This window comes from Strix uralensis, chromosome 2 (assembly GCF_047716275.1).
Source record: "Strix uralensis isolate ZFMK-TIS-50842 chromosome 2, bStrUra1, whole genome shotgun sequence".
NCBI lineage: Eukaryota > Metazoa > Chordata > Aves > Strigiformes > Strigidae > Strix > Strix uralensis.
Genome location: NC_133973.1, coordinates 119,077,275 through 119,092,662, shown reverse-complemented (window position 1 = coordinate 119,092,662; position 15,388 = coordinate 119,077,275). Strand labels below are relative to the sequence as shown.

Genomic DNA, 15,388 nt, shown 5'->3' with positions numbered 1-15,388 from the left:
TTTTAAGGGGACAGTAAGTTCTCACTCCAAAGTTACCATTTAAAACACACACACACACAACTTCACTGTAGTAAGCCCAGACCGCAGCAGTTCTCAGGCAAACTACAGAACAAACACACTTAGAGAAAAGGTAAGGTATGGGTCAAGGTTTGTAAGCTACTGTAGCCTTCTGGCTAAAAAGTATTCCTAAAATAAAAGCATTTGGATCACTTAAGCAAGCATATCTGACCTACCAGTATCTTTATAAGTTAGCATCATCTCTGTCAAATGGCACATTTAAATTAAATTTCCTTAAATTGGTGTTTGACAAAAAAGTTTCTTTTATTTTGATAAAGGTTTTTAGGATTATGGGGTTTGTTCTTTTGAACTACAGAGCATACAAAATAAGTTGATGGTAGGTATCAGACCTGCACTGTTACTCCATTGTACATGCCAGCAACATTACAACCTGATGTTAGCATATCTGACCCCACAACAGTGCTTTTTGACACTTTAAGCATTGTCATTTTGGGTTCAGTAACGAAGTATTAACAATAGATCTACGCACACAATTCCTGCGGGCACTACCAGAAACAGTTATTCTGCCTTCACTGCAGTTGTGCCACAACAGCCACAGAACGTGAGAGTCCACCTCTCCAACCCTTTGCACACCTACGGGGCGAATAAAAGTTCCCTGAGCGCCACCGGTAAGAGCCAGCTTCGTCATCATCACATGACGGCACGAAGACACGCGTCCTGAGACCTCAAGTGGTCTTGCTAATAAAGTTTGTTGCAGGCCACGCTTCTAGCATCAAGTTATAGTGGTGTGTAGGGGGCCATTACTGTCTGGCACGTTTTCGCTTCGCACCAGATTCTTGTTCAAATAAAGAACTTCAGTTTTAGCTCAAGAAGATGAAACAATGCATTCCCACACAAGTCAGAAATACCACTGTATCACATGGCAAGAAAGTATTACTGCAGGAATGCCTGAGAGAAACTTAGAGGAGTTTTCTTGACACAGCTGACAAACAGGATCTTAAAGTTGTGCTTGCATTTCTCCACTCCTCTTACACAAACCAAACACTGCAATTAAAAAGGGCAGCAGTCTTTCAGACCTAAAGGATTACTTACTTTGAGTAGAGATGCTGTACTGTTGTTTGTTCTGTTGGTTTTTAAAGTAGCACAGAGCTGTCAAGGACTTAAGCAAAGACACCCTTTCCAATGAGTCAGACAAGTGCATTCCCACCCAAGATTCTGAATTCCAGCAGCACAAACCTGCAGCTGGCCAGACCTCCCTCGCACTGCTCCCCTGCCCCAGCCGTGCTCTCCCCACCACCGACTGCACACGCCAAAACCCACCCATGACCCCGAGTTACCACCTCGCTGCCACACCCGGTGCCTGCAACGGCAGAGACAGCAGAGACAGCCGAGGCCGCGCCTCGCCTGCCACGCCAAGGCCGCCGACCCACCGCCCCACAGGCCGGGCCGGGCCTGGCCCGGGCTCCTTCGCACGTCCCCAGGCATCCGCTCCCAGAGACCCCGGGAGCCGAGCCGGGCTGGCACCTCCTCCCCCGGGCACAGCACCGACCCGCGGAAGAGAAGAGGCTTTACCTGCCGATGATCGCAACCTGCGAGGGCTCCATGCCTGCGGGGGCCCAGCACCGGGAGATGCGGGACGAGGAGCGGACACGGCGCCGTTACTGCCACCGCTGCCTTAATACGCGCCCGCGCCCGCCCCCGCCCCACGGCTCCCGCCATGTCACCGCCGCCCTTATTGGCTCCTGCTACGAGCGCTCCCATTGGCTTCGCGCCCCCGGCGGCCTTCGCTTCCCGACGGGGAAAGAGCCCGCCCATGGGCGGTCCCTGCCCCCGGGCCTGTACGGACACACAGAGGCCTCCCCGTCGAGTCCCAGCTCGCCTCCACAGGCCGCGGGTGCACGGCCAGGACACCTCCGCCCCCAGTACCCGCGCTGTCCTCCCTGCCAGCTTCGCGCCCCGGCAGCGCTGCTTTGGCCCCCGTGGAAGGGCCGGCCCTGCGTGCTCACCCTCTGGCTGCACCAAGAGGTAGTGGACGAGGGTGGTCCCCTGCAGGGTGAGGGGCAGGAGGTCAGCCTTTGTCAGGACGGAGGTCCCGCTTTGGGGTGGGACAAGGCCAGGGTTTTACCCTGCCGTTAAAAAGGGCAGACCCCTCTGGCCACTAATCGAAGGTGTTCAGGTACGCCCAGGTGAGTGCCCAATGAAGCTGAAACACCTGTGAGGGTCCAGGCCTTGGGATTCACAGCCGCCTTCAGAGACGCGAAGAACCCGTCACATTTTGTCAAGAGACACTCCTAGAATACAGCAAACCCCATTGCTCTCTATTTTTTGACAAGGGCACAAATGAATTCCAAAGTAAAGTTCAAATTTGAAACTAATCCATACTTTTTCACATTAAACAAGGCCTTATTATTCTTAAAAATACATTCTTCTTGAATTCTGAATTAAAAATTATTTTTAATGTCCTTGGTTTGTATGAGCAAAAGGTTTTCAAAATTGTGCAAAAATGCGACATTACAATGTCAACAGAATTCTTTAAGCTGCTGTACAACAACTTACTGTTCCTGCTGGCATGCTGCATTACTCATTTTTTCTAATTCTGTGTAGTTCCTACTCATCTGCATAGTGCTTAGTAATCATGCTGAATATTCCTGAAAAGAAACAAAAGTTAACATTTTAAATGCTTGTTATCAAAGGTTACTTTAACGTAACTGAGAAATACTTGCAAGTTTTCCTGTGTTTCTGGCTTTCTGAAAAAAATTAAGTTGAAAATGTATGCATTTGTTCCCAGAATAAATGTTTCATAGTTACTGATGAAGTTGAGTGAACCTTTGTTTGTATATAATTTCTCCTAGTTTCCAAGAAAAAAAAAAAAGACCTACATAATCACTTATACATCCATTCCCCTCACTGACACTTTGCTAATTCCAGCCACATTCAACAAGTAGACAGTGTAAGTTCCTAAAGGCTTCACAAAGACCACTCAATGGACAGCAAGTGAAAAACCAAACTAGTATCTCTTTGACTTCCCGCCCATAATACCACCCATATAACCTGAGACCTGCCAGTAGCTGGGAAATGGAGGTAGAGCGTAAGTGGGCCACAAGAAGATATAAAGAAGTGGGACACGAGCACGGAGGAGACCTGGTCGTGCCAGTTCTGCAGCTCACAGCTTGTGTAGGCTGGCATAGAAAGCATTGTTTTATGATTGTTGCAAGTACCAATTGTGTGCCTTTGAAGACTAATTCAAAATGGCATGACTTGGCATGTGTTACAAATACCTTTGTCTAGCCAAAGCATAACTGAAGCAATCAACGTGGACTTATTTTGTGTAGTCAAGCTTTTACTTCAAAGAAAAAAATTAAGTTCCTAGAACATAAAACTAACGCCTCCTGGGCTTTGGAAACATGGTTTTTAGAAAAAGTTCACCATCACACCCATTTGAAAGTACTTACCAGTTATTTTAATATTCTTTGACCTCCTGAGATCTGTATTTATACCTTAAGTTGTCTTAAGTAATAGACTATGAGAGACAAAAGCCATTACAGAAAAATGGATTCAGCAGAATTAAATGCCCACTTTAACTGGAGGTGTTACTAAAGGGGTTTGAGAGGTAATCACAGTTGCGATAATAGTAATTACAGGGCCTTTAAGTTCTGTTGGTGAACAAAACAAGAGGTCTATGGCAATGAAATCTGAACTATATTACTCTAATTCATATATTAGTGACAAAGCCACATAGCTCTGCATTAGTTATTTGATTAGGGTATGACAGCAGCCATATTCCCCACTGTTTTTGGTGACCAGACACACTGGTGAGTCCAAACTGAACAGATCAAAAGTGGTGAAAGAAGTTTGCAAGAAGAAAGGAAAATATAAAGAATTAAATTCTCAGAAGTATAAATCAGGGGAAGAAAATATAATTTTAAAAAAAAGAGCAAACTTTCATTTTTGTGTAATAGTATAAGAATTTTTAGGCCCAGTACTTGCAACCTCCACAAATAAGGGACAGTGATTCTCCTCCCTCTTCTGCAATTCACATGGGAAGGGCAGAAAGTACTCTAAGCCCAATAACATCAAAACCCTATAACCAATAATGTGGTGAAAGGTCCTGGGCTCTATTGGGGAATGAAAAGTAGGGTTTGTACTGGCAGCAGAAGAGGCCCAAGTGGAGCAAATATGCACTCACCAGCATATATATTCTTTCTTCTAAGTCCAACAGCAGTAGGAGCAGCCTTGATTTGTGCTGGGAGCCACAAAGTTGATCCCTCCATGTTTTCAGTCTCTTTCTATTGAGCATGCTCCTCTGCTGCCCCACCTGAGGAGCTAAAATCTGCTACTGGCTGTGGAGAGGAGGTGGGTTTACTGTAGGGGAGGAGCAGAACAGTATAAAAGAGTCATGTAACAAGTAAGGGGAAATAGCAACATTAACTATGAGCAAGGTAGAATATGAAGGAGATGTGAATTCCCCCTTGCAGAAAATAAAGGAATTGCATGCTTCTAAAATAGTGTCCTAGCCTGAGCTTTTGGCATGGGATGAAAACAGAGGCATGGTTCACCTTTGTTAAGTATTATATTGGTTTAATGTATTACTTGCTTACCAGAGCAACCAGAAAGTGCATTTCTTTTCTAATGGACCATGGTATGTTGATACTATGATCCTAATGGTTCAGAAAACATAATGTCTTAAAATAACAGCTTTTATTTAACAACTTTATTCCTATTCTGTAGAGTTCTAATGGTTTGCATACTGTAATTATAACTAGTGATAATATTAAAATTATGCTAAAATTAAAACTATAATTTTAATTATTGTTAGTAGTTTGTACAGTTAATTTAGGTGGTCTTTCACAGTGCAAATGGCCTGATGCAAATACTACCAATATTGCAAAAATGCTGATTCTTAAAGAAGCTATCTGCAGGAATTAAATAGTAGTAAAATACATATTACAAAAGCATGATTCAGCAGAACTAGATGGAATTATATTCTTTAATAGTAAAAACACCTGTTAATAAGATACTTTTCCTGTTGCAAATGTCTTTTAAACACAAACTACAACATATACACTATTTATAACAAATTCTTCCATTATTTTTGTTTGTTTTCAAATTGTATGTAAATTGATTTATTTGCTTTACTAAACACAGGCTATATAGTAAACTGATGTTTAGAGCAGAACTATACTGAATATTTTCCACCTTTAGAACTGTTCTGAAATAGCTCTTTTAAAAACTTTCAATGGAACTCTATAAAATATTTTTACCTAATTTTATCATTAAGAACCTAACACTGAAATCATTCTGATGTTTGTACTTATCACTGCATTGAGTAGAAACTTTATTTTCTAACCTGAATTCTTTTAACAGAATTTGTATATGTTTATGCACACTAACTCAGAGATCACAAATAGAAAGTTGATTTTTAAATCTACAAGAGACAATAGGCTTCTTTAACTTACCGCTTCTATGTTAGGAAACATTAACTGGAAGAACTTTATGTTACAAAGTGCTACAGAGGTGTGTTTTTAACAGCACAGAAATAATGAGATAATACATAAAGATTCTAACACCCATACTGTTCATACACTTAGTAACAGAGGAAAGTTATATGCAATGTGTATCTGTTGATGAGATAAATGAGCCCAGATTATTAAGGCTGTAACATAGCCCTGTCAGCAAAATACTAAATAGCTGAAGTTTGAGTTTTCAAGTATAGGAAGAGCATGATCTGAGTCTTTAATTTTCAAAAATTTTTGTCTTTAAAATAAAATTAGTTACCATTAAGTTCAATTACAATTCAACTCTTAAATTTTCAACTAAAAAAAATGTTTTGAAAGGTTAAGTATTAGAAAGGCTTTAATTTTAAATGCATTTTGTATTTTCTTTACCTCAAATAATTTTTAGAGGTATGCTGACAAGATTCAATAGTTCCCAGAGGAGTTAAATGCAGCTTCACTGTTTTTGGCAATCAAGCTAGCTGAAGGGTCTCCACATGAGAGGAGAAAATTCTGATAACCTGGTCAGTCCAGAAATCAATGCCAGAAAGCTACTTTTTAAAGATTACAATGGGAGAATTACTTTTCGATTCAGATAATTTTCTAAAAACAGCAATTAGTGGCTGATCAGACAAACAGTTAAACTCCAGAGCAAGGGTAAGGTACACACTAACAGTGATCATAACAGACAGTGGCTGGTAACCCCTGAACCTGAGTTAGTAGGTGCTGGAGCAGTTTGAGTCCTTATTGCAATGTTACTGCTGCAAAAAGATACACCATGTATCAAAAGGCAAAGAAATTCGTACTGTTTTAAAAGCATAGCTTCATGGTCTCCTTAATCTGCCATAAATTATCACTGAATTTAATGGATCAGGTACTTGATATCTTGAAAGGTAACTGAAGAAAAACCTGATCAGATCTGCAGTTTGCTTCAGCTGCACAACCATCTAACTCAATGCCTGTCAGAGGACTGATCAGGGGCAGGAATGAACAGAAGGTTGGAAAAGAATGGGACAACTTCATTTAGAGACAGCGCTGGCTTAATCCAATTTTAAATTATCAGGAATTCACAGCATACAACATTGCTTGAACTGTATACTAAATTTACTACTTGGGGTTTTTTTGTCAGCTTCACATTCCAGGTTGCCCTCTGGATTTAGCTAAAACCAGTAAAGACAATTACATCATATCATTTTCTTCCTGTACCATGATCTTCTTAGAAGATGTCTTATAATCACAACCCATGAGTAAGGTCCCGTGTTGCTACAAAGGAGCCTGAGATTTTGGGGGTTTGTGTTAAATCTTCATACATTAAGGTCTGTTTATACTTCACAGCACCAGGAAAAAAAAAACACCAAAACCAAACTGTAGATCGATACAGCTTTTAGAAACATAAATAAAGTCTGTTGAGATTCTCATGTTGTTGTGAGGACATCAGAAGTAGTAGCTGGACTGAGAGGCCTAAAGAGGTGGGCCAGGGAGTGTTCCCAAGTTCCTGGCCCCTGGTGCACGCTCTGGCAGTGTGGGCAATGTGCAGCATTGCCAGGGGCTGGACCAGGCACTGCAGTTGACTGTTGGTGGGCTTAAGATAGCCCATTATAGTGTTAGCTTGTTCTTATTCTCCCAAACAATTCCCAATATGGTCAGGGACCATACAGGCCAGAGACCACTTCCAACAGCTGGTTTGAATGTATACACTCGATTTTGGAGGGTAAGGAAGTTTGATAACATGAACATGGTCAAATTTCAGTGGTGCCTTGACACTGTTTCATTTACAAGATAAATGCACTGCCTCCTTATCACAGTGCCTTCTTTCCACTGCCCTAGGTAGTTGGACTGAAACATCAGAATATGCTGGGCACCAGTATGCCCAGGTCCCTGATATGGACAAGCTGGGTAGCAGAGTTAGGGCTCTTGCCACAGAATGTACCTGCTGCTCAGTTACATATGAGTATGTCTCAGGATAATCAGAAAAATCTAAAAACCATAGGCTCAAATATATATGAGTCACAGGCAGAAAAGGGGGGATAGAAATGTCTATTTCTGGTGCTGAAGTTCATAATTTGTGGCAAGTAACTCACCTGAAAATTTTTCCCAGCTGAAGTCTGTCGTTCTGCAAAATACTTGTATTACAGAAACTTTAGGTATACAGATTCTCATGTCCAAAGGTCTCAAGTCTGAAGTTTCTGTGTGAAAGTGGTTTGTGCATGGAATGTGAACAGGTTAATGCATGAAGTGATAGTGTCTTAATACTTCTTTATGTTATCTTTGTTTCTCTTGTTGGGAGCTGGAGTAAAGACCTTTCACTCATATCCTCTGTGCCTTATCTCTTCAGAAAGGACTTTGAGGCTGAAAGGTGTGAGCAGCAGAAAGCCCTGACATTGCATAATGCTCACAAAGCCTGACCAAAAAAGGGGTGTTCTGACTCTGCATTGTATATTGACTTTGCAGCTTTCTTATGCCATTAGCATAAGGCAGAAGGGGTGGGTTACAGTTGGCCTCGTAAAATATTTTCTCTCTCAAAAATACTGTAGACATGTTCAGAGATTCTTGTTCTATTCTGTTTCCCATTTAGGCATGGGAAACTTTCCCCAGAGCGTAATGATTTGCTGTGGACAAATCAGTTGACACTTGTCAGGGTTTTCAAAATACCAACTAAGAGAAAGTAGTAAAAATGGTAGTAGGAATCACCTTTTTCTAAGACATTAGGGCCTTCCATTTTGTTTTCTTTTAGAGACTATGGCAGATGGGAAGCATTACTAACTTTTTTTATTGAGCCTTTCAGTTTTGAGAGCAGATTTTTCAGCTCAATATTACAAATGGTGTGGCCGAGCTCCCTGTGAGTGGTGACTGATGAGGTCTTTGTCCGGAGGGCTGGCTTCTGCCTGAGAGCCGTGCCTGCTGGTGGAGCCCCACTGTGCTCCAGAGGGCATGGGCCAGCAATAGCCTGGAGCACGAGAAACCTGCTAAAGGCACACATCATGATGAGGTGCTCTTGGGTATGGGACTCAAGCGCAAGGTTCGACAGCTATGCAAGGAGCCATTTACTTTACCACAGTAGATCTGCTTTTCTCTCACAATAGCAAATCTATAGCATAAAGTACCGATTTTCACCATAAAATGACAAGAAGTTGGCTTTACTCTTGGGAGGAGACACTAGGTATGAGGATGGGAGAGATGTCCTAAGGTCCCTTCCAGCCTGAATTATTCTGTGATCCTGTAATCCTAAATTCTCCATTATGGAGAAGTCTAGATTTTTTCCCCCATTCTGAATTTTAAGTGCTATTTAATGTTTCAGAAACACCCATTTATCCTAATAATTTTTCCTTTAAAGTCAGTAAATATTATCCACACACTGCAAACTTTTATTTGGACACACCAAAGCAACGTCTGGTAGACAACAGATTTTGTTTCCATTTATTTTTTCCTTATCCCTTGGACTAAAGGTAGGCAGTCTGATGAGTCTGCCATCCTTCACAGTGGTTTTGTGTTCCTCTTCCAGAAGATGAGGAAAGCATAGAGGAAAACAAAATTTGTTTGTACATCCATCGTATGACACACCTTTTATTCCTTGGTACACAGGCTCCCATCTTGGAAACATGTATAATCTAACTCAGGAAATTAAGCATCCGTTTAAATGTTTGCAGAAAATCCTAGAACAAGCAAAAAGTCATTTAGTTCGCATTTAGCTCTACCTCAGTGATCAGCACTAATCGACTTGAAAAATCTGTCCGGAAGAGTTCAAAGCAGTAGCTTCCCATCTAAAAGATGGTCATGAAAATTTTCGGATTTGTGTTGGTTCCTCCCTGCAGTTACACATTTCGAAGGAGAGAATTTTCTTGCCGTTTAATTTGTGGAAACGAGATGAGGCCGGCTTTCTTTTTTTAACCTCAAGACTAAGCACGCCCAAGCCGATCCTGGCAGGAAGCGGAGGGGCGGCGGGCGAGCTGGCAGGTCTGACACCAAGGAGATGAATTTTGCGGGCAGCACACACCCGCTCGGCGCCCTGCCCCTGCCCCTGCCCCTGCCCCTGCCCCTGCCCCTGCCCCTGCCCCTGCCCCTGCCCCTGCCCCTGCCCCTGCCCCTGCCCCTGCCCCTGCCCCTGCCCGCTCGCTCATCCGCCCTCCTCTTGCGGCGCCATTTGCCGCGTGAACGTCCCCTCCCAGCGGGCGACGCCCACACGGGGGCAGAGGCTTTGGCGGCTGCTCTGCGCATGCGCCGGGTCCGCGCGTAGCCCGGGCACCAGGAGCGCCCCGTCCCGCCCCGCTCCCCTGCCGGCCGGCCGTGGTGCATTATGGGACGGCGTCGGCCCGCGGCCCCCTTAGCAACGCGGCCCCGTTAGCAACGCGGCTCGGGCCGGACTCGGCGGCCTCCGCCGCGCTTGGGGCCGAAGGAGCGGGCGGCGGGCGACTGCAGAGCGCGTGGGTTGGCACCGTCGCGTTGGTTCCCTGAGCTTCTCGCCGACCTGTCTCGCCCTGCCCGGGAGCGCGGCTCCTACGCCACCCTCGAGAAGGCGGAGCCCTCCCGCGGCACATCGCCGCCGCCCCCCCGCTCCGGGCGCTGACTGAGGAAACCCGCAAAAAGGAGCTTTGCGGCTTCGAGCCGCGGTGGCACCGCGTACTGCTTAGAGGAGGCCCCAGCCAAGTGGGAAGCAGCGGGGGGCATCCTGCGGCTGGAGCGGGACCGGCCCTTGGTGGGACGTGCAGCCCTTCGGCCTGGCTAAGGCCGACTCGCTAAAGTGCATGTATTTCATGTTCTAGATGAAATCAAATGTTATCTTCTTAAGATTTTTATGAAAACAGGTAGCGGGGCAAAGAGAGACCTCCTTAGTGTCCTCAGTGAGGGAAAGACCACTGGTTGAATGCAGCCATATTAGACACTAAAGTATTTGTGAAGAACGACATTGGAACCCAGGCTTCTTTAAATCTAGTTTTTAAAAACTGCTTGAATTGAAATGGCAAAATTATATGAAGAATGTTGTGTATAGAGAATAGCTGTGGCTGTGTTGATATAAGGAAGATTTGAAGTTAGAAGAGGTATCTTTCATTGGACTGATTGCTATTGTTTGCCCTAATTAAAAAAGGCAAACTTTAGAATATGAGAGAATTATCTTAAATCTGAATTACCTGAGAATGTAAAGATACCATTCTAAAAGTAATACAGTTAAGATCATTTAGTTTTAATGATAAATATCTTTGAAACTATTTTCATGACAGTGGTATAAATACCTAAAAAATCTAATTCTATGAAATGGTGCCATTTAATAGGTGAACCCTAGTTTTTATGACTAATCATAGCTTATTTTTCATTTCAAAGGCAGCAATTAAAAACTAAAATGAAATTGGAGCTCTTTTGAACTTGTAAACCTTACTACTATTTATATTTTACATTTTTAAAGATACACATAAAACCACTGAGATAATACTTGTTAAATGTTAAATGTTTCACAGAAAAATGATGCAAAATGTGCATCTGGCTCCTGAGGTTGATGAAGATGATCTTTATTCTGGCTACAATGATTATAATCCCACATTTGACACAGAGGTAAAAATATTTGCTGTTTCCTACCTTTCCCATATATAGGATTTTAACTTCTAAGTACAAGATAAGAACGTGTGGGTACAGTAATGCACAAGTGTACTACTGCTTTGAAGTGAAATTTTATTTATTTAGCAGGATAAAGTTTCACCAGGATCTTTTTGAATAGTTATTTTTTGGATAGTTTTCTATCCAAACAAAATATTCCAACAAAATATTTACGTGCATGTCATGGCAGATCTAATATGTTTTAATGGTTAGAATTTATGAAGTATAAAATCCTAGTTATTTGAAGGCCATATTCACATTCAGGTACAGTCAATGTGGTGTTTCTCAGACAGTGTGCAGCAGCAAGTTTTCTGACAAAGGCTACTTACTGGTCAATAGCTCATTGATCTCTCACATTGGTGCAGCAGAAGGAGGTAACAGTAGTGTGGAGTCTTGCAGGTCTCTGTGCAGTCGGTAGCCCATCTGGGATGACTTAGGTAACCCTGCAGACCACTTTTTGGTAACTGCTGGTGTAGTGGCATTAGAACAACAGTGGGGTCATGAGGTCCAAACCCACTACCCTGCTCAAAGCAAGACTTGGCATCTTGGCATGGGAGTTGTAGCGTGACCTCAGAGACATGAGATATCTTAATGTATTGGTGTGACGGGCATTAATGTTAAAATTTAGAAATAGTGCTAGTAGTAAGCTTCTGGACAAAAATAAAATTTCATGTTATATTTTATCACTAAAGCTCTGCTTCCTCACTGTGTTTTTATTTTTCAGGGAATAACGAGTTTTTACATTTCCTAATCTAAAATACCAAAATAGATAGACCAAATACAATCATTGTTTATTGTCAGTAAAACATCTCATTCAGTTATCTTCAAGTCAAGTATTTTGGAAGAAGAGTTGTTTTTTTACCTATCTGCTTTCAGTAATCATGAGGTTCTGGAATTGTGCCTTTGGGTGTTGTGGTTTTAAAAGGGTTGATATTTTTATTTTATCTTTTCTAGGATTTAGAAAATGATGTAGCTTTTCAACAGGCAGCAAGAACAAGTCATGGTAGAAGACCCCCTGTAAGTACCTTTTAAAATACCTTGCAATAGTGTAGACCTCCTGTAGAGCCTAGGTCCGATTTTGGCACTGGTACAAACCTATCTTTGGAATTTCTTCTCTTTTTTTGTCTACTACTGATATGAAGATACAGACTTAAGTTATTGATATGAAAAATAAGTAAAAAATTAGCAGAGCAGGAGTTCCATTAAATTTTGGAGTTGAGCTAGACCAAACAAGGAACTTCAGCTGGAAATGTGTATTCTTGTTAAAATGAGATAAAACCGTGTTAAAGAGCAAAATGATATATTCTGAAAGGACTGTGTTTAATATTCTACACATAGAATTACTTGCTCTGACATATAGGTTGAAATACATGCTAGAGAGTGGGATTTAGAAAACTTTTATTGTTCTGATCATTTTTTCTCCATATGCATATATTTTACATGAATTTTCTTACTTTCATTTAGCTGTGACTTAATCCTGTATTGTTTTTCAAAACTAAATATAAAGTTGGCACCCGCACTTTAGAAGTGCATACTATATGTCTAAGGAAGTGTTGGAGCGGCCTAATTAATATTACTTCTTTGCCAGAATAATCTAATTCTACAATAAGAATTCTTTCTATAAGAATTGAAGCATTATTTCTATGAATTCACTATAGAAACTATATAGAAAGACTGATAATGAAAACGCATGGTTGTTAATGGGTGGTGTGTGTGTGTGTTTTGGGTTTTTTTTTCCACCAAGGTGACAGCCAAAATTCCTGGTACATCAGCTTCAAGACCTTTAGCTACTGGATTTGGGGTATGTTTTTTTTCTGTTGTATTCTTAATGAAAATGAGGTATTTGCCAAAAAATAAATTTACTGTTTAATCCCTTGCACAAAGTGAGCTCTTTTTAACAAAGTATTTCCTTCCAGTGAACTACATGTATTAATTTTAATTAATTCCCAACTCTGCACTTGGTCAAAGCATGGTTACCTTTTTTTTTTTCTTTCCTCTCACAAACCATGTTACAAATCAACTTCCGTATTGCATAAGGCAGTAGATTCCAAGGTATTAACCTGATTTTCTTGCAGGAGGAACTGGATGGGTTGTTATTTGGTCTTGGAAGAGTTTTCTGAAAGTTAAGATGAAATTAAGTCATAAAAAATACAGGCTTTCAAATCGCCTCTAGATTAATCAGAAAAAGTTGGTTATATTCCCTGGTATACTTAACCCATTGTAACTCTTAAATAGCTAACACTTTAACCTGGTTTTCTATGGAAACAGACGTTATGCACTAGTGATCCATCCAGTGTCGCCTTATCCCAATAAATTTTCAATCTGTTAGTCTGTCTCAGTCAGATTTGAAAAGACATTGCTCTTAGACATAAAGTTCCTGTAAATTTTATGACAAATAAAGAAGGGAGATCACATTGCTTTGGATCTCTTAAGCAAGTTAGCTGGGTAATAGTTTCAAGAACACCTACATTCTATTATAAATCATTGAAATGGAACCTTTGCTCTGAACCCTCTGTTACCTGCTCTGGATATATTCCTTTTGAGACTGCTTTTCCTTAGCAGTTGTATTTGCAGATGTTTAGTGTAGTGCCATACTGTGATAGGAAAAGCTGTCCTGTTAAAGGAGTGCCCAAAAAGGCACTTCCTAAGGATAATGAAGACTGAAATCTTTATCTGCATTAGTAGAGCTAGAAACCTACAAAACATTGTCCAGGCCACAGTACTACCTGTTTCTGCAGATTTGCTTCTCCTACACTACAGTCCTTGTTAATGTAGATTCGGCCTTAGCAGAAAAAACAAAAAACAGTCATAATGTGCGATGGATAGTGGGTAAAATAGTAAAACATAGGCCTCTCAGTAGGAATTAGGGGAATACTTTTTCATGGCCTGAAACCCTTTATCTTTGTCTGCTTGTATTGTATATTTGTAGCAACATTTAGCACTGACTACTAAATATTTCACATGTATTTCTTTACATTTTTGACACTACTACAGAAGGACAGTATGCCGCATATCAGCTAATGAAAAAGATACCCATCAGCAATTTCAAAGTGTATTTACTGTAAAATCTGCCTCTATATTAATCTTTTATCAGCTGTACTCAGGATGTTGGTGAAGTATTTTGTGGAAATTACTTGTTCAATTTAAAGGTAGTAATTTCAATAATTTAATAATGGAAAGTACTACTGCCTCAGACAAATTTCTGTGTAATTTTTTTAAAGGTCTGACAAATATCCAAATACATAAAAAAACAATATGGTGAATTTGTGCTAACTGAAGTGTTCAACATCTTTAAGTCTGCCAGGCACTGGCAGTATATTGCATATGAATAACATAAATGGGAATTTGCTATGAACTTATGTGAGAGATCAACTCTTAAAACTCAGTGTTGAGAAGAGTGCATAGCTCATAACTCAGTGCATAGCCTTTACAGGCTTCTAATGCTTTGTGAATGCTAGTTTCAAACAACTTATTTACTTTTGTAGTCAAAGGCATCTTTAACTTCATCTATGGGAAGACCAATGACAGGAGCTATACAGGTAAAAGTTTCAATCTTTACATTTTATATTGATTTGGAACAGTGAAGTTTTCTGATAAATGTTTGGGTTTGATAGAATTATGTAAAAGTTCACTGAAATAATACAAATTATTACACTGTTTTAATTTGTCCTTTTTTGAAAATACTACTGTCAGAAAACATGAGGATTGTGATGAGTATTTTAATGGAGGACAGGGTTGGAAGCAATACCAGTGTAGTGCTTTTTAACACTTACTGACATGCAATGAACATTTTTTCATTGAAATAGGAGAGAGGTAGATTCTGGTTTTCATGTTTTTCTTATGTATTTATACTCTAATAAGAATCAGCTGCAATTTGCCAATGACTTTCCCACCACCACCCTTCAGTATATTGACTTAATGTAAAATATATCTATAGCTACTATATTCTGTGTCAGCCCAGGTAGGAAACAGGAATTACCAGGGAGCATCAAGAGTAGGCCTACTCCCTAAGGGAAGTCAAGCCAGGAACCTAGACAGAAATCACATAGCCAGCAGTGCAGGGGCCCCTCCAGCAAGGACGCAGTCACACAATACCTGAGCAAGGCAAGTAGGATACACCCAGAAATGGTGGCCACGCCCAACCAAAAGTCCAGAACATAAGGCAATATCATGGTGATAATGCAGGTCTGAGGTCAAGACAAAAGTCAGTGCACAGGCCAGGGTTAGGACCAACGATTACTGGCCAAGTCCATGGTGACAAGGCAAGGCTAAGCTCAATCCAGGAGGTCAGT

At 41.1% G+C, this 15,388-nt stretch overlaps 2 protein-coding genes across 9 annotated transcripts in view; one reads left to right on the top strand and one right to left on the bottom strand.

Moving 5' to 3' along the window:
• The window catches only part of CRYL1 (crystallin lambda 1), a 64,329-nt gene extending 60,064 nt beyond the window's left edge, over window positions 1–4,265 (bottom strand). The window contains exons 1-2 of one of the 3 annotated variants that reach the window (XM_074860077.1): window positions 4,205–4,265; window positions 2,575–2,666 (exon numbers count right to left, since the gene is read on the bottom strand). In XM_074860077.1, the coding sequence (XP_074716178.1) occupies window positions 2,575–2,639 (65 nt within the window). In that variant the 5' untranslated portion in view covers window positions 2,640–2,666; window positions 4,205–4,265. Of the gene's footprint in view, window positions 1–1,590; window positions 1,773–2,574; window positions 2,667–4,204 lie in introns of those variants that run through there. The other 2 variants (XM_074860079.1, XM_074860078.1) reach the window with 2 other exon arrangements.
• Window positions 4,266–9,822: 5,557 nt separating this feature from the next.
• The window catches only part of IFT88 (intraflagellar transport 88), a 53,201-nt gene continuing 47,635 nt past the window's right edge, over window positions 9,823–15,388 (top strand). For 2 of the 6 annotated variants that reach the window (XM_074860076.1, XM_074860070.1), the window contains exons 1-4: window positions 9,823–11,054; window positions 12,051–12,113; window positions 12,841–12,897; window positions 14,582–14,635. In XM_074860076.1, coding sequence (XP_074716177.1) covers window positions 10,950–11,054; window positions 12,051–12,113; window positions 12,841–12,897; window positions 14,582–14,635 — 279 coding nt within the window. In that variant the 5' untranslated portion in view covers window positions 9,823–10,949. The remainder of the gene's footprint in view (window positions 11,055–12,050; window positions 12,114–12,840; window positions 12,898–14,581; window positions 14,636–15,388) is intronic. The other 4 variants (XM_074860075.1, XM_074860073.1, XM_074860072.1 and 1 more) reach the window with 4 other exon arrangements.